This window comes from Talpa occidentalis, unplaced genomic scaffold (genome assembly GCF_014898055.3).
Source record: "Talpa occidentalis isolate TD23 unplaced genomic scaffold, MPIMG_talOcc4v2.1 talOcc4.2, whole genome shotgun sequence".
Taxonomy (NCBI): domain Eukaryota; kingdom Metazoa; phylum Chordata; class Mammalia; order Eulipotyphla; family Talpidae; genus Talpa; species Talpa occidentalis.
Genome location: NW_023602073.1, coordinates 138,970,809 through 138,989,785, shown reverse-complemented (window position 1 = coordinate 138,989,785; position 18,977 = coordinate 138,970,809). Strand labels below are relative to the sequence as shown.

Genomic DNA, 18,977 nt, shown 5'->3' with positions numbered 1-18,977 from the left:
AAGGTGCCTTAGACTTGTGGCAAACTTTTGGGTCTATTGGCCCTGCTTTGGTCCAACCCTATTTGGCTGGACATTTACCCATGAAGAGATAGGTAATTTTGGGTGTTTCATGTGGGAACTATTTTATCTATTCTTTCCCTTCTCCTTATTGCACACTAATTGTGTTACAGTTCCTTTCCATTGAAAGTCTTATGCATTAGATTATGTTTTGTCTTGATAAAGTGAATGGCAGAACCCATTGAGAACAGGTAGGTTTGGAGGTATTGGGGTGCCCCTCAGTTTCTCTGTAACAGAATGACTCCATACAGATATTGCAACTTCATGAAAATTAACTCAAAATTCTAGGCTGAAATGTTAAATACAAGATTATGAAGGGCCTCCCCTGGTGGCGCAGGCAGTTGAGTGCAGTGCTGTGAAGCTGTCCGCAGCTTCTGCTGCGCCAGTTTGATCCTGGCCGGCCAGTGAAGGTCCCAAATGGCGCGGCAGACCTCTCCTGTCGCACCCGCTGCTCCCCTCGGCAGTGTATTTCGTCAGTCTGCCTGTTCTGTTCCCCACTCTGTCTCTGGTGAATCCTCTCACCCTCCCGTGTGTCTGGCCTGTACCCTGGTTCTTGTATAAATAAATAAATAAATCTTAAAAAAAAAAAACAAAAAACCACAAGATTATGAAGCTCTTAGAAGATGACAGCACAGGAGAAAACCTAAGACCTTGTGTATGGCAATGACTTTACAGGTACAACACCAAAGTCATAATCCATAGAAGAAATGACTGATTAAAATTTTATAATTTTCCTCCATGAAAGAAAATGTCAAAAGAATGGAAGACAAAACAGACAGAGAGAAAATATCTGCAAAATATACATATGATTAAGGATTGTTATTCAAAATATACAAAGAACTTTTAAAACTCAACCATAAGAAAACAAATAATTGGTTTGAAAAATGGACCAAATACCTTTACAGAAACCCTACCAGAAAAGATACACTGACAAACAAGCACTTAAAAAGATTCTTCATGACCATCATCAAGAAAATGTCAATCAAGACAAGACACCACTACATGCCTAATAGAAAGTTTCAAATCTGGATTACTGTCAACACCAAATGCTGATGAGGAGATGAGCAAAAGGAGCTTTTATTCGTTAGTGGTAGAAATGAAAATTGGTACGGCCACTTTGGACAATTTGGTGATGTTTTTAGAAAACTAAATAAATCTTACTATACAATCCAGCAATAGTGCTCCTCAGTATTACTCAAAGGAGTTGAAATCATATGAAAACCCAAAAACCTATACATGGATTTTTATAGCTGCTGCACTCACAGTTGCCAAAACTTGGAAGCAAGTAAAATGTCCTTCAGTAGGCGAATGGGTAAGTAGACTGTGCCATATCCACTCAACGGAATATTATTCAGGACTGAAAAGAAATGCATTATCAAGCTGATAGGGTCCAGGGAGGGGAATGAGGAGGGCACCAAGCATAATTTAGGAGTCACTGTTTGACCTCTGGCCTGTTTGCTCTAAGCTAACTTCCTAGTTCAGGAGGTACCTGGAAGACTGATGAATGCATCTGCAGAGACTGAGCCTACCCAGAAGAGTGAAGTGCTGTAAATGAGATGCCAGTGGAAGGGGAGCTGCCAGGGAGAGCAGCAATAAAACTCCCAGAAGTTGTTAACCACCTAGAGTGAAGGCCCCTCACTGATAATGGTCTTTGTTTAAATCACCATAGAACAGCCAGTTAGAGATGAGGTGTAGAACGGTTACTTTGGAGCATGATTCCTGGCCCTTCTCAGATTAGCTGATGTAATAAAAAGTACATATTAAAGATCCAATCCTCCCCTTTGTCTTTTGGTTTTGACAATTGCGGCAGGCAGAAAAGCATCTGGTATTTCCCAGCAACAAAGACATGGATGAATTTTAAATGCATGATTTTAAGTAAAAGAATCCAATCTGCAAGGTCTATATACTATATGACTCTAACTTTATGACTTTCTGGAAAAAGCAAAACTATAGAGACCATAAAAAACATCAGTGGTTGGCAGAGGTTGAAATAGCTGAAGAATGAGCAAGTGAAGAACGGAGGGTTTTTAGGGCAGGGAAAATATTCTGCATGATATCATAATGGATGCATGACATTTTACATTCATCTAAGCCCACTCAAAGTGCCGCAGCAAGAACGAACCCAAATATAAACTACAGACTCTGGGTCATAATGACCTGTCAGTGTGGGGTGATCAACTGGAACAGAACTTGACAGCGGGAAAGGCTCTGCCTATGTGGGGAAATGTGTCTATGAGAGAAATCTGTAACTTCCTCTCAATTTTACTATGAAACCAAAGTTGAGCAAAACTGCTGTCCTGTATTTTTACTTGCTTAAATTTGAAATGTTATCCCTCTCCTCACCCCCAACTTTTGGACATTTGACAAAGTCTAGACTCATTTTTATTTGCTATAAGTTGCTACTTGTGTCTAGCTGGCGTTGGCTGCCCAAGCTGCTATGCATTTTAAAGTGCTTGGGGGGGGGGGTGCCCCAACAGCACTAGTTACCTGACCCAGAAGGTCAGCAGTGTCCAGGCTGAGGAACCTGGGCCTGTGGGAGCCACCGTGCTTCACTCCCTCAGGGCCTGCTGTGAGGTCAGAACGGGCTCACCACAGAGGCCCTACAGCTGTGAGGAGGCTAACGACTGGAAGGCAACCACCTATCCGTGGGGGAAGGTCTGGTGCTTGTGTCACAGTATCCCCATTAGTTAGTAAGGACCCCAAGTGCTCACCTATAGTCTGTCAGGTTCCCGGATGGAAGACAGAGTTCTAGTGCCCTATAATCATCACTTCCTTTCACAGTTTTCTGTTTCTCATTTCATTCTCTCCACTCCCTCATCTCTGCTTGCTAAAGTCACCTCCCAAATAAGTCTGTCTCCAATGTCAAGTGTCTTCTCAGACTCTCAGTTTGGGTGGGGAGGGCACCTAATAAAATATATATCATCACTACCACAGAGCATCCCCGCGGGAGCTGACATCTTGGGCCTGCTCACCCGGAAGTGCTGCGCCACCAGCACTTTGTCGTGGAGGCATCTGGGGTAGAGGACAGCGTGGAGGTCCCTCAGGGCTGCGTTCAGTTTTTCCTTCTCTTTGAAATTAGCAATCACGTGGCCAACAGCTTTCATAATGACCATCGCCTGCTCTGTGAACCGGTAGCTCTCCTGTGAAGACAGAGAAGAATTGCCAGCCTTGTTTTCCTTTACTTGGGTGTACTGAAGTTTACAAAAAATTAATGTCTGCTAATATATTAAACCTCTGCTAAACAGCTGACTTAATAATTGATCCAGGACTTGATCAAGGCTTGATTGTGCTCCAAGCTGTGGCCCTAGAGACCTTAAACAGGGACATTGTTCTTGCCATGCAGGAACACAACCTCTTATTGGGGGCAGGGAAACTTCTCCAAAGTATAAATACCTGATTTAGTGTGGAAAGATGTCTAGAGATTAATTAGTTTGACAACAACTGTGGGGTCAGATGGGGAATGAAGAGTAAGGCAGAGAATAACAAAGATCAAGAAGACAAAATGGTGAACAGGCTGCCCTACTGCTTCCCGCCTGGTGTGAATTCTGAGGACAACTGACGTGATGAAGAGACAGGGATTTGAAAACAGCATGGAGGCTCCTCAGAAAATAGGCCCACTACATGATCCAGGGCTCCACTGCTGCTGATGTATATAAAGGAAAGCAAAGCAGGATATCGAGGCAACCTAAGTACTTCCACATTCACTGCCCATCATTCACAATGGAGTAGAACATTAGTTGTAAGAACAAAGGAAATCTGCATTTGTAACAACAGGGAGGGGTCTTGAGGGCATTGTGCTAGGTGAAAGGATTCAGATAGAAAAATACAAGTGGAGTCTCCCTGGTGGTGCAAGGGGTTAAGCACCGCACTATGAAGCAATCCACAGCAGCACGAGTTCGATCCCTGGCTGGCCAGGGAGAAACCCACATGGTGCAGCAGACCTCTCCTGACTCGCCCGCTGCTCCCCTTAGCAGTGTGCTTCAGTCAGTCTACCTGTTCTGTTCCCCACTCTGTCTCCGGTGTATCCTCTCATCCCCCGCATCTCTGGCCTGTGCCCCAGCTCTTGTATGCATAAATAAATAAATCCTAACAACAAAAAAGAAAAATACAAGTGGTAACACTTATACATAAAAGCAAACAACAACAACAAAAATTCAAACACATAAAACGAGTAGAAAAGTGGCTTCCAGAGGGAGTCTGAGGGTTGGGAAACAGGGAGAGGCTGGCAAAAGAGTACAGACTTCCAGCTGATGGATGAATCAGGTTCAGGGACCTGATGTAAAACATGGTGACTACAGTTAATAACATCGTATTATAATTGACAGTTGCTAAGAGAGTAGGACTTAAATTTTCTTTAAAAAAATAAGATAAACATGTGAAGTGTTGGCTATAGTGAGAATCCTTTCACATTGTGTATGTATATCAGCCCCTATGAAGTGCATATACTATAAATACATTACCATCTTAAATAGGTCTGTAAGAAATGGATAGTATGAAACCAAAAGAAAGTGTGGAAGAAAGGAGGCAGAGAGGGAGAAAAGAAGGGAGAGAGGGAGGGAGAGAAGGACAGAGAGAGCCCTGAGGAGTCTGCCAGGTTTCTAGGGGTGTGGGTTGACATTGGTGGAGCTGATCGGAGTAGAGGTGCTCAGAGGCAGTAGAAAAACAGTGAATGAAGTTGGAGAAAAAAAAAATCTGTGGAGTTTGTTTTTGACCCCTTTCCTAGGGATTTCATGACCCACTTTTCTTCTTGCGTCCTTGGAGAATATTTGAACAATGCTCCAGCAGGTGCGCCTCCTCCATTCCCTGCTCTGAGGAGAAGCAGATGCGATGCACTTGGACCCCGATAGCAGTTGCTTCCATCACTTATTTTCATTCCTTCCAAAGTCTAAGGAAGCCCTTGCTCAGTGATGTCTTCCCCAGGTGAAAGCACAACCAGGAGAGTTATCTTTTCAGGGGCAGCATTGCAAGTGATCACGCATGACACTGAGCGACAGGAGCCTCTGCTCTTGGGTCAGTCCATCCCCTCCTGCACCCTCTCTTCTCGCTTCTCTTGCTATGTCATTAGAATGGAGGAAACACAGGGCCATTGGCCATTGGCTTTGAGTCCCAATAATTTTTATAAGCTGGAGGAGTTGATAACCTCAGGGGAATATGAATTCACAGACCAAAATAACTGAACATCTAGGAAGCTGAAACATCTCAAGAAACAAAGTGGATAACCCCTATCTAAAGCAGCATTTTTTTTTTAAAGAAAAAAAGAAAGAAAACAAGAATTTAAAATAAACAGCGTAAACACAACGAAGGAAGTAAGTGACACAGACATATAAGGTGAACCTGCTGATCTTCCTTCCCTGTCTGTTGAACAGAAGAGAGAGGGATGGTGAGAGATGGCAGTGATGGGGATCCTGTGCGCCCCTGCCCAGAGAGGCAGGAATGGGTGACCGGAGCTGGCTTGAGCAACCTTGACCATGGCCACGAGGTTTGTTGGCTGGCATAGCAGAGCCCATCCCATTAACATGAGACTGTGCTACATGGAGATGGGGTGGGGTAAGGGGATAAAGTGCCATTATGCCCCCAAGATGCTGATGCCCTTTTATCTAAAAAGGGTCTATTTAGGAGGATTTCTAAAACCAAGCAGAACCCCAGGAGAGATGCTGACACCATTTATTCCATGTTTTCTTTCAGAACTTATCAGCAGAGGAGCAAGAGAAACTAAGACATCACGAGGAAAAAGAGAAGATGAAAGAGAAGTGACAGACATTCCATGGACCCTCTCCCTGAGTTCCAGAGACACACACTCCAAATTCCTGAGGCCAAGGAAGGGATGGGAGAAGCATATGATACCCAAACATTAAATTGCATTAAAAGGGGCTGTGCCAGTCTTTTATATCCCCAAAGGACTTACTGTACTGTGGGATCTGCCTGAGCGATTAACAGATGTGAAAGAAATTTAACAGAGCAAAGGCAATGGTTGGGGAAACAAAACTAAAACTATTTTATTTGTGTACCCATAGAGTGTAGACAGTTTACTGCACATGCTGGATTTGGAAATTTCTTGCAGAGTATGTTTAATAGTTTTAAAAGGTAAAAAAAAAAAAAAGGTTAAGCTGAATAAAGAATAGAAATACGATTTAGTTAAAAATCCTGGAAAATAAGGCACACCCCAAAAAGTATTGTTGTTAAGATATTTACCAGCTCAAAGTTGGGAAGCACATTGTCTTCATCCCCAAAGACAAAAGTGACCATACTGCAGATGTGAATCGAGTGTCCGACTGCGGAATATGTATTGAAGAGCAGCATGTGTCTCCTGGAGAGAAGGGACACTGTGTGAGCACCAGGAGCTTCCTTTGCAGCAGTCCTGACCTGTTCATTTCTTGCTGACGGTTTGTGCTCAAATGAAGTAACGTGTTAGGAAGAGTGGAATTCTTTTTACTCTGAAAAGACTCTGAAGAGAGGATGCAATCTATCTTTCACTAATTAGGTTGGCTAGAAACAGTTACACTAAATGACAAACCTGCACTTGCTGGAGATCTCTCCCATGCACTGCAGTCACACTGCAAAGGACTCATCTTGTTCTTCCCCAAATAACAACAATAATTCATGCTGGCATAGGGCGTTGTGGATTTCCTAGTCACTTTCTCACAAATGCATGATTTCATGTGTATTAACTGTGCTTTCCCTACCAGCTTACACCATCACCGAGAACATTGACCACCCCTCAGTATGACACCCTCAGAACATGGTGACAGGCTAGGCTTTGTGGAGGGGGAGAATTAGATGTAAGAAGATTAATAATTTGGTGGATGAACACTCAGAATAGTGATTTCTGGGAGAATCTCACTATGTCAGAGTCTTTATAGAAGATGTGAGAAATACAGATGTTTTCAAATTTATTATTTTCTAGGAATAATGGATGCTTGGTGTGCATTATTTTAGCACTTGATTTTATAGCTTAGTTTTGCTTCCTGTGCAAGAACCCTGGTTTTTCATTAATTACATAGAATTAGCATGATTTCTCCTAGAAAATCTAGCAAAAACGATACTAATTTAATCTGAAATAGTAAGGCAATATTTTGAATTTTATTTATCAAAATCAAGGAAACATTTCATTGGCCATTTTTTCAATGGAAAATGTGATGTATTTAAGCAGATGTATCTTAATTTAAAATAAAGTCTAATAAAAACAAATTACAGACAAAACTATAACTTGGCAGGGGGAAATGCTACATTCCTCAATCTGTTTTGAAATAAAGTCATGGGTCTTGGTAAGGAACATAGCAGGATTTACAAGGGATCAAAAGGGATTCTTGATAAATTAATTTTAGAAAAAGCTGGCTTCAAGAGGTTTAAACTACATTCTTTAATAGATAAATTACTAGACTCCCAATAATTATGAATCTTTTGAAGGGAGATTCGTAATATAGCATTTCATTTTTTATATCTAAAGAATCATTAAGAATCAAGATCGAAAAAAACAAAAGAATCAAGATCTGTATTTATGAATTCACGCTAGGAAGCAATATCCTAGATTCCATATCATTTAGTTACTTAGTCATCAATGGTTTATAAGACTTAAAAAAAAAAAAAAAAAAACAACTGTTAGAATGGGAGAAATGAAGTCCCCTTCCCACATACCCGAGAGGCAGGCGGATCACAGTGGCTTTGGTGGCATAGGTGTGAATCTTCAGTATGGGATCACGTGCCTTCACAGACTTCCAAGAAACTGTTTCAGCTGTGAGGAGTCCAGGCTCTACAGGAGGACTGTCTTTTGTTAAAGCTTTAGAAAAAGTGAGAAATATTAGGGGCCTGCCTGGTGGCGCAAGGGGTTAAGATGCAACCTATGAAGCTATCCTCAGCCTCTGCAGCACAAGTTTGATCCCTGGCCAGCCAGGGAGCAACCCACATGGTGCAGCAGACCTCTCCTGACTCGCCCACTGCTCCCCTCAGCAGTGTACTTTGGTCCATCTGCCTGTTCTGTTCCCTACTCTGTCTCTGGTGAATGCTCTCACCCCCCCCCATACCTCTGGCCTGTACCCCAGCTCTTGTATGCATAAATAAAATCTTAAAAAAAAGGGAGAAATATTAATATTTAATTGTGAGAGTATAAGTGGCCTTCACTAGTATTGCCTTTTATCTAGTAACAATATTAATGAATTATAGCAATAATAATAAGAAGAAGAATACATATCGAGGACTAGAAATTTTCTAAACATTTTCATGGCACATTAAAAATTAACATGGGTGAATCATGCTTGGAAATATACTCAAGTGACACCCACATCTTCCTCCCTGTCCTTCCCATAATCTTCCCTGAAGGTAAGAAACCAGGAATGGGAAAGTTAGGAAGAGGACAGAGAGGGTGTCTCCCTGTAGTACACCATCATTTTTATTATATATGGCAGTAATCACGACATCCCTCTAGATACAATCTTAAAGGAGGAAACAAAAAAACATCATATCTGGAAAAATAAGAGATTTTTGACCTGACAAAGCCAGGTCCACATAGCCCATTGTTATTTTTGTTTGTTTTTCTTTTAAAGATTTATTTATTTATGTATACAAGAGCTGGGGTACAGGCCAGAGATGTGGGGGGGTGAGAGGATTCACCAGAGACAGAGTGGGAAGCAGAAGAGGCAGATCTACTGAAATACACTGCTGAGGGGAGCAGCAGGTGAGTCAGGAGAAGTCTGCTGCACCATCTGGGTGCTCCCTGGCCAGCCAGGGATCTAACTTGCACTGCAGAGGCTGCAGATTGCTTCATAGGTTGCATCTTAACCCCTTGCACCACCAGGGAGGTCCCCACATATCCCATTGTTTATCTAAGTTTTCACCTTTGACTCTAAGCTTTCACCATATGTAGAAATAGCAAATCATTAGCAAAACTTTAATTTTAATATCAAATGTTTCCCTTAAAATGAATAAACTATAACAACTATTCTTCATCAGTAGCTTAATGCAAATTATTTTCTACCTTATTTCCAGGTAACAGTCAAGGAGACAAGATGACAACATGACTTGAAACCCCTCCACACACAAGAATGTAAATGTCTGGTCATACCTTGTGGTTTAGGGGCTCTTGGTTACTAAACACACTGAAATTATACCACTGAAGCTTATTCAACAAGTACTTATTTCCCACCTTGGTAAACCAGACACAATTCAAAACACTGGTGGTATCTTGATGGAAAATCAGAGTCCCCGCCCTTCAAGTTGGGAAGACATCCCATATTAAGTATTCAGCAAATATTTACCAAACATTTAGGGTGCCAGATTGTGTATTAGAGAGAAAGTTTTAAACCAAAGAGGTCAAAGAACTGAAGAACGATGTTTTGTGCCCTTGCAAATGTGTGTGCAAAGGGCTGCACTCAGGGGAAAGCAGGGACAACCCACCCATTAGAACAGGAGGGAAGGCTGGGGGACTCCCTGGTGGCACAGGGGGTTAAGCACCGCACTATGAAGCGATCTGCAGCCTCTGCAGCACAAGTTTGATCCCCAGGCAGCCAGGGAGCAACCCACACGGCACAGCAGACCTCTCCTGACTCGCCCGCTGCTCCCGTCAGCAGTGTATTTCAGTCAGTCTGCCTGTTCTGTTCCCCACTCTGTCTCTGGTGGATCCTCTCACCTCATCTCTGGCCTCTGCCCCAGCTCTTGTATGCATAAATGAATAAATCTTTAAATAAAAAAAAAAAAGAACAGGAGGGAAGGCTGCCCAGCGCTTGTGAGAGTTCTTTATGAACAGATAAGGTGGCTCATTTCTGATTTGTTCTCTCTCTTCAGTGAAAACAGCCACAAGGTCACGACTTAGGGAAAGAGTGAGGAAGAGAGTAGGTGTTAGCAAGAGAGAGAAAGCAGAGGTAGGGAGGGTGGGAGAGGAGAGATTTGAGGTTTGAGGTTGTCATCCACGGGAATGAGAGCGGGAGAATGAATGAACTGGTGAAATGCTGGCCTTGCGTTGGGGAGCTTTTAGGGATTTGTGATCTTTGATGTAAGGCGGGGTAGCTGGTATGATGCTTTCCCTCCCCAGTTGAAGCTGCTCTGATTCAACTCCAGGTTAGGCACAGAGATGAGTTCAACCAATATTAGGATTTTGTCAGGAAAGTAAGATGAGAGCACAGGAAAACGCCTATGTTGAGGGCAGATGGGAGGATAAAATTACATGCCAGACCATGGGAACTATGTTGGAAGTGATAAAACTGAAGACAGGGGTGAAGGGCGCAGAGCGGGGTGTGGCTGACAGATGGTGGATCCTGAGGAGTCAAAGGACTGTTGAGTTGGAGGTGAAGAGTGACCTGAAGCGTCGAGGGCTGGTGGGCAGAGAACTTGAAACTGAGATGACGGAGATGGTGCAGCTTTTGGTCCAGTAAGTTTATTTTAAAAGATTTATTTATTTATGCATACAAGAGCTGGGGTACAGGCCAGAGACATGGGAGGGTGAGAGGATTCACCAGAGACAGAGTGGGGAGCAGGACAGGCAGATTGACTGAAATACACTGCTGAGGGGAGCAGCGGGCAAGACAGGAGAGGTCTGCTGTGTTGTGTGGGTAGCTCCCTGGCCCAGTAAGTTCTAAAGTACAGACACGAAGTAGGAGGTGAGGTGGGATAGAAGAAAACATCTTCAGAATTGTGAAATCAAAGAAGAAAGTAGGGCCTCCCCTGGTGGTGCAGCGGTTTAGCGTTGGGCTGCAAAGCTGCCTGCAGCCTCTGTAGCACCTGTTAGAGCCCCGGCCACCAGAGGAGGGTCCCACATGGCATGCAGACCTCTCCTGCCGCCCGCTGCTCCCCTCAGCAGTGTACTTCGTCAATCTGCCTGCTCTGCTCCCCGCTCTGACTCTGGTAAATTCTCTCACCCTCCCGTGCTTCTGACTGTACCCCAGTGCTTGTACAAATAAATAAATAAATCTTTAAAAAAATTTTAAAAAAAGAAGAAAGTATATATTTGGAAAATATTAAAAAATATGATATATAAGTGGAAAGAAAAACAGAGTGGCTTGGGGTGCCAAAGAGGTAAGCAGATGACAAGAAGTGCAGGTGGCAGGAGTGAGCATTGGCCTTGATGCCTGAAGAGAACGAAGATCATAGGAGATGGTGTAAGTGCGACTCTTAGAGAGGCTAAAGAGGGAATAATCTCCTCCATCCAGAGCCTAAAGCCCTGTTATTGCATCCCCCCTGCAGTGAAGGTGAGCTGGGCATTAGGACTATAATTTTCTCATCACCCTCTTACCTCCAGATTCTCCCCAGCGTACCAAGGCTGAAAAGCAAACCAGGAGCTCAATAGGTTTTAGACTGTCCACAAATAAATAGTAGGACACACGCTCATCTGAGAACTGCAAGAAACGAGACCAGTCAGTGAACTTAATTTTAGTCTAATAGGTGGTTTCCCACTTCTACTTATAATGCAATGGCTAATGCTTACTTTGTATGTTGTACTGTGTTCTAACTCGATTCACAATAAGAACTTGATGGTGTTTAAGGATGGGAAGAAAATCACACCAGATGAATGCTGGGAATAGTCTACAAGTAAGGCTTAAGTAAACTGGGAACCATGTCAGAGAGTGAAATCTTCTCTCCATGAACAGAGAAAAGGAATATGCTTGTTCTAGAAATGATGATGGGGGGAACACTGGACCATGGCTGAGCAGCAGGCTCACAGAAGGGTTCCTGGGAGCCAGGCCAGAGAAAATTTGGCAGAGGCTGGAAAGGTCTTATGGGAATGTAGTGTATATTTTACAGGGTGATATATGATATAAACCCTCTATTCCTTTATCTGCAAGATCTTCAGAAACACACCCACAGCCGTGCTAGCACACAAGGCTGAAATTTGGTTTTGGAGATGCAAGAAAGTACTGAATAAAACCAGAACTTCTCTTAAAGAGAGCCACCTGAGGGAGATATATATATGTATCTCCAAGGTCTCAATTCATTCTATGTGGGCATCATCAATATTCATAATTATGGTTAAGCAGCTGAAACACAGGTAAGGCAAGCATTTGCCTCAGGTCACCAAGTTTGCAAGGAGCAAAACTGAGATTCAAAAGCAGGTCTCTGGGGCCTCCCCTGGTGGTGCAGCGGTTGAGTGCTGGGTTGCGAGGCTGCCCACAGCCTCTGCAGCTCCAGTTCGATCCCTGGCCACCAGCGAGGGTCCCACAAAAACAAACAAACAAACAAAAAGACAAAAGCAGGTCTCTGTCCACCTGACTGCGGGTGGTGTTCTGACTGTTGAGCTATTATTGCCTCTCAGTTTTCAAACTCCCAACCTAATTGTGACTGACAGCAAATGGTAAAGGTGTTAAATGAATTTCACTGCCATACACTTTAAAAGTGTTTCATATTAACTTCCCACAATATTTAAAGAGCTCAGTAACATCTGACAGGAAGATCTCCTGTAACATGGTGTGCAAGGACACTTTCTTACCTCAATCAAGTATGACAAGATTTTTAGAAATGCTTGATGCAGTGATTGCTTGTCCCAATTTAGCATCTGACACTAACTCCTTTGTTTCCTTTTAGCTGGTAACAGACCTTGGTTTTAAATAGCCCCTCTCTGAAAGAAGGGCCCTGGATCCTGGAATCCTGGATCTGCGAGCCCACGGTGCCAGCCTTGTGGGGGTTTCTGCTCAGAGACCGCATGCTGTTGTTTTAGGGGTCTGAGAATGTGGAGGTGCGATGACAGGGGTGGGGATGGGCACATGGAGGGACTTCACCCTGGTGCCAACACAAGGCATCCTAGAGAGTCCTCAGCCCCAACCCCACCAGCATCAGAGAGCCTCTGTGGAATGTGTGCAGGGGAAGCCTCAGGCTCGCTACCTCTAGCTCACCAGGCAGTGCCTGTGGCCACTAAAATCAGAAATGTTGGTCTCAGATCACCAACCCTTCCGGTCAAGTCACACTAAAGGCCATTGAGTTTGAGTTCCAATGCTCTCCAAGGAAAAGTTATCATTTTCTCACACCATTAATGTTTACAAAATTTCAGGGAAATAGAGACTCACAGAAGAATCTCATTATTTTATGTTCCCACACTGGGACTTTAAAAAAACAAACAAACAAAAAGCCACTATGTCTAGCCATCACTTCATAAAATCAGGGTCAGAATAAAGAGGAGCGGGGCTTGTGACTGCACATATACACGTATATACCAGATGGTGATGCAAAGGGAAACTCCTGCAAACACCTGACCTCGATTTTCACTTGTTAAGCAACAGGCATTCTTCTAAGCATTTTGCATACATGATTCCTCAATTCCCTGATAAAGGTCTCTTATTTCTGCCATTTTGTAAATAAGCACTGAGACAGAAAACGCACATAAATTGCACAATCGCACCCCAAGTGGAAACTTTTCAAAGCCAAGTGGTCTGGCCCAGAGCCACTTGTCTGCTTCTTCTAGCAGTGACCCTGGTCGAGAAGAGCCCTGGCCCCCCGCGTCTCGTGACACTCACACCACTGAGCAGTTTGGTGTCTTGGGCATTTGACCGAAACCTGACATGACTGCAGACCTGATTCTTATTTCTGAATTTAGAACAAGGGCCACAGAGCCCCCTTTGAGGCGTGGTCTGGTTTTCTCTGTCTGTATTTCCATGCAGTACAAATGTGATGGAAAAAGTCAACTGTAAGACTCCTCCCACATCCCAACCCCCCATCCTGCTCATGGAGAAGACGTAAGAGTATCACTGAGGCTTGTATGGCCTTGTTCTAAGATAGGAAAACATGCAAGTTTGGGTATAATTTGCTTTCCCGGAATATGTTTCATGTTTTTCCCCCAAATTCCACTCAATGTGGGCTTTATTAATGAGCTCATTTGACAATTTTGTATTGAGTTCTTACTCTTGCCAACACTGGCATCATAGTGGTGAATGAAAGGATAGCACTGTTCTTCTTCTAAAGATGCTGAACCAAAGTGACCAGCAATTGAGGAGGGGAAGGTGGTATGGTTCAGCATGGAGTGTGTGCAGAATGTTTGCGCAAGACTCCAAGACCAGGGAAGAAGGCCTCAGAGGCTCAGGGACATCAACGGCATCAGCCTGATGGAGGCAGTAGGATGAATGGGATTAAGCTACAGCAGAGGGACAAACATGGGCAAAAATAACAGAAATGGTAATGAGAGGTGCTCATGTTTTAATAACTGCACACTCCTTAGAAAATGCAAATTGAAATCAAATATGCTGAATTTTATTTGTGTTTCTCCCTCATAAATCAAAAGTTTCTTCATGTGAATTTGCATTTCTATAATAAAGCATCCCATGATTGAACCACTATTCTGAATAAAGGATATGAAGAAGAACCTAAGAATTAATTTTTAAAATATAATCATATTAACAGTTTAGAAATATTTGATAATTTTTTTGTTTTGTTTTGTGTCCCTCCTCCAATGGTTGATAAAGGTGTCATTCACAAGCATGGTTTTATCCAAAATTTGAGTGTTAGGGGGGAAAGAGGAGAGATAATAATATGCTTACCTTAAATTCTGATTTTTGAAAGTTAATACAATATGAATTTGGCCTGTGGAAAATATATATATTCCTGAAAAACATTATTTAGAACAGGCTATTGTCATTATATATCACAGACTGATACTACATGCTAAGATTCTTAGAGTCAAGTAATTCTAGGCATAAGAAGGTAAAGACAGATGTAAGCTTAAAAGTAACAGTTCAGGGGCCTTCCTGGTGGCGCAGTGGGTTGAGCTCCACACTGTGAAGCTGTCTGCAGCCTCTGCAGCGCGGGTTTGATTCCAGGCCGGCCAGGGAGATACCCACATGGCACGGCAGACCTCTCCTGTCTCACCTGTTGCTCCCCTCAGCAGTGTGTTTTGGTCAATCTGCCTCTTCTGCTCCCCACTCTGTCTCTGGTGAATCCGCTCACCCTCCCACACCTCAGGCCTATACCCCAGCTCTTGTATAAAAATAAATAAATCTTTGAAAAAATAAAAGTAATGGCTCAGTAGATATGTATTCACTGGGGACTGGGAGCTGGACGGGAAATAGGGAGAGGCTGGTAATAGGGCAGAAGTTTTCAGATATAAGACAAAGTCTGAGGGTCAAATGCCTAGTACTACCATTGATAACACTGTATTGAAAATGTTCTCACTAAGGGGGAAAAAAAACCATATGTAAGCTAATGTGTGTGTTAATGTTATATATATGGAGAGACCATTTCACAAAGTATATATATCAATTCATCACTACATACACTTTAAGCATCTTATACTTTTATTTTCAATTATACCTTAACAAAGGTGAAAAAATAATAGCTATTGAAATGGTTGCTGTAAAGGGACAAAAATGCTCTCTCTCTCAGTGAATAAACTGTCCTCCTCTTAATCAACAAATAAATTTTTGAGGAGAAACTGAAATTGGCCTGAGATTGGTTGTTTTCCTTTCTAAATTTTTGATGTTTTAGCTACGCCCGACTAATGCTGGTGTAACTCTTTTAAATGATAGCTAAGAATTAATAGTTTCTACAACTACTATTTAAATGCACACAAAATATTATATACTTACTGAAAACATGCACAGAAGTCTTCAAAATCAAGCCATATTTCATTGGAAATACCCACATTCATTGCTATTAGTTCCTCCTGTGATTTTTCCTGTGCTGCTGTGCTCAAGCTGACCACCTCTCTTTCCAAGCTAAATCCCTCAGATTGGTGGACAGCATCATTCACTCCCATGTCTGTTAGTTCATCTGTACACAGAAGACAAACAAATCAAACATGCCTATGTTATTACATAATGTGTTATTATTAATAAAATAGGAAAATCCAGAGAGGGGAGCTCATCTATCAGAGTCTATTTTTGAGAAATTATTTATTGAGATAATCATTCACATGCAAGTCTCAGAGGATGGGGGTCCATGAAGACACAGTTCATACCTTGGAGAATTGGATCATAATATAAACATCATAGAGTGGTCAGGAGTCTTGAAATCATATTCATACATTTGAACTCACAATCTTTAGTGATTGTGAAGTTATAAAAGAAATCATCTATATTTTGTGCTTAAACTTTGTTGCAGGCAGACGTACTGATTTAAGAGAGACGGCTCAGTCACCAGAGGAGAGAGAAAACCTGTAAGATCTGTTGATTCATGTATTTCCACAAACCATTGAACAGCTCCCCACATTTGGCAATGCTATATGCTCATGTTTTCAAGTAATACAATACAGTGCTTATGGACTTCTTGAACCAAAATCATCTATACACACAGGCTACCTAACACTTTTGTTTTTATATTAAGGAATTGAGAAATCTGCCATAGTCCTAGTGCCTTGACCACAAAATGCACACATAAACTACGTAAATTTCTTCATGGACCCATGGTCTTTGGTTCTGACTTTAACCTTGAATTTAGCAAATGATATTATCTGATCTTTCTGTCTCTGAGCAGATCAGCCTCAGCATCACGGGACACCTTCAAAGGAGGCTGGCAGTGAGGAGAAAGGTGAACTAAACAATTGTCAGGTGGAGGCTCCTTTGTACTTTGATGTCTGAAACAATGTCACGAGAAGATGATTTTACCTTTTCCAGCTGCAACTTGTGAAACAAAATTACCCTGCAATTGAAAGGAATACATTAAGAAACTACTTATAAATCTAATAAAACACTGCAGCTGCTTAAAGTACCAAAGTTTTTAAAAGTTAACAGTCTTTTAAACATTGAAGAAAATAGACTTCCTCAAATAATTACTAAAACATACAGTAAGAGAGAAATTCATTTTTACTTTTAAAATTTAAATGAGGTAAATTTAACTTTAAAAATTGAAAATTTAAGTTTATGAGTCTTATAATAAAGTTAAATTAACACAATAATATACTTAAGTAGATACATTACTTGCTTTGGGTCATCTGTCATCAATATAGACTGGGCATAATGAGATTATCATTGGCAATTATGATTTTTTGGGTAAGTTTGCTCTTTTCACCATTATATACAAAAGGTTAAAATTTTAAAAATATTTTAAAAATATAAAATTTTCTTCCCCTTATATCTCATTTGTTAGTTTCAATTAATATTAAAACATCTTTTCAATTAATATTAAAACATCTATTTTCCTGTACACGATGGTTGCCCTCTATATATCTCATACCAGATGTTGAAATTGATAAACTATGGCTAATACACATACTGAAATATCATGTAACTTTAAGAATAAAGACACTCTTTAGGTATAGAATATAGAATCGATAATTCTTTTGCTAAATTTTTAGTAGGAAAAGAGGTGGTAGAACATTTTGTGTGTGCTTTGCGTTTACATGAATTAACCCTAAAGTGCCATACAGAGGGCTGAGGGGTGAAAATGGAGATGTGCTTAAATGGGAACAAGACTTCTTAATGAGTGTCTTGTGTTTTTATTTTTGAACACGTGAATATATTATCTCTTAAAAAAATACCTTTTACAACCAAAGTTGAAATGTCAGACGGTATGTATTGGCCATGATGTGGACAATAAAGAAAATTCTCAGCTAGCACTGATTGGAATGGATGTTGATAGATGGGTATTGAGGAAAATTATTTGGCATTTTTATCCTAAGGTTAAACAGGTGACAGCCTCAGGACCCACCAGTAATACTACCTGACACACAGTCTAGAGCAGTGCTTGCTAGTCTAGTGTCCACTGGGACCAATGGTTAGATTTCAGGAATCCATTAACATGGATGATTTTTAAAAACATTTGGCTGACATTCAGCATTTTCTTCAATTATACGATTTATCAATGCACTTATCACAACATTGTTAGTAATAAATGACTTCATTCACAAAAGAAAGTTTAAAATGACGGTATATTATAGTTGTTGCAAGTATCTTAAAACACGTATGCTGGCCACTGATTTGCAATTACAGCCTTTATTAGGCTGATGGTTGCATGTCATGCGGTCACGTCTTCCTGTCTACAGATATTTCCCTAACCCACAATCACCCAGCTAATCGGCAACTCTGCTTAACAGTCACACAGCCACTGCTAGTCAAGCGTGGGCTCTTGCATTGCTGAGCAGACAGCTATATTCCTCCCACTACCAACAATATTTAACGAATATGCAGAAATAGATGAGTTGTTCTCATTGCATGTTAAAATTTGGAAAATTGACAAAGGGCATCATGGCACATAAAAGGTTACAAACCCAGGAGATAGAGAGATTCTTGCCCATATGGGACATTCAAGAAAGTCAAGGCACCCTTTCTGGCAATAATAAGAAACAAACAGCAATGAACAGCGCTATTAACACTGTGAAAGATTAATGGAAAAGGTAGTTAAATACCCTTGACCAGTGAAATGAATAAACTGGGATATGCAAAAAAGACAATGTTAAGTAAGAGATGTTCCAGAAGAATTGATGATGCAAGAATTCACTTAAATAGAACTATGTGATAATTATAATATTTATATAAATACATAATATGTATAAAAGAATTATAATAATATATTATTTATAAATGATACCTAATTGGCCAAATTGGAAGTATATGGAGTTAAACAATTCTTCCAGAATGGCAGACAAGAAATACAAAGGAGATATATTGGGTCCTTTTATATGACAGGAATAGGTGATGCTATAGGAGGGGCTATTAAGAGCTGTATTCCTTACTCTGTTCAGAGGAATGGTATATATTCTTTTTTATGTACATTTCACAATTTGAGAAAAAATCTTTTATAATTAAGAAGGGGGCCAGTAATAAGAGTAACATAGTTACCTGAGATGTACTTTTGGTCAAATGATTGAATTCGGTCTGGCTAAAGGTTATCATTTCATCATTTTCAGGAAGGGAAGATAAGGTAGGTGCTTTCTTAACAGATGGTACAAAATGACTAATGGAGAGGGGAAAAAAAACACTTGTTATCTTGCTCTCACTGAGAGTTACTAACAAATGAATACAGTTTTTTATTGAGATATAATCAACATATTACATTCATTTCAGATACACAATGTA

At 41.2% G+C, this 18,977-nt stretch overlaps 1 protein-coding gene across 4 annotated transcripts in view; it reads right to left on the bottom strand.

The window, feature by feature from the left end:
• ADGB (androglobin) overlaps nt 1–18,977 on the bottom strand; it is a 115,585-nt gene that overhangs the window by 46,877 nt on the left and 49,731 nt on the right. For all 4 annotated transcript variants that reach the window (XR_008552804.1, XR_008552805.1, XM_037520537.2 and 1 more), the window contains exons 13-20: nt 18,741–18,855; nt 16,569–16,602; nt 15,552–15,735; nt 14,508–14,571; nt 11,279–11,381; nt 7,693–7,834; nt 6,250–6,364; nt 3,030–3,197 (exon numbers count right to left, since the gene is read on the bottom strand). Coding sequence is in view for 2 of the 4 variants with exons in the window: in XM_037520537.2 (XP_037376434.1) it covers nt 3,030–3,197; nt 6,250–6,364; nt 7,693–7,834; nt 11,279–11,381; nt 14,508–14,571; nt 15,552–15,735; nt 16,569–16,602; nt 18,741–18,855 (925 nt within the window). In the remaining 2 variants the exon portion in view is untranslated. The remainder of the gene's footprint in view (nt 1–3,029; nt 3,198–6,249; nt 6,365–7,692; nt 7,835–11,278; nt 11,382–14,507; nt 14,572–15,551; nt 15,736–16,568; nt 16,603–18,740; nt 18,856–18,977) is intronic.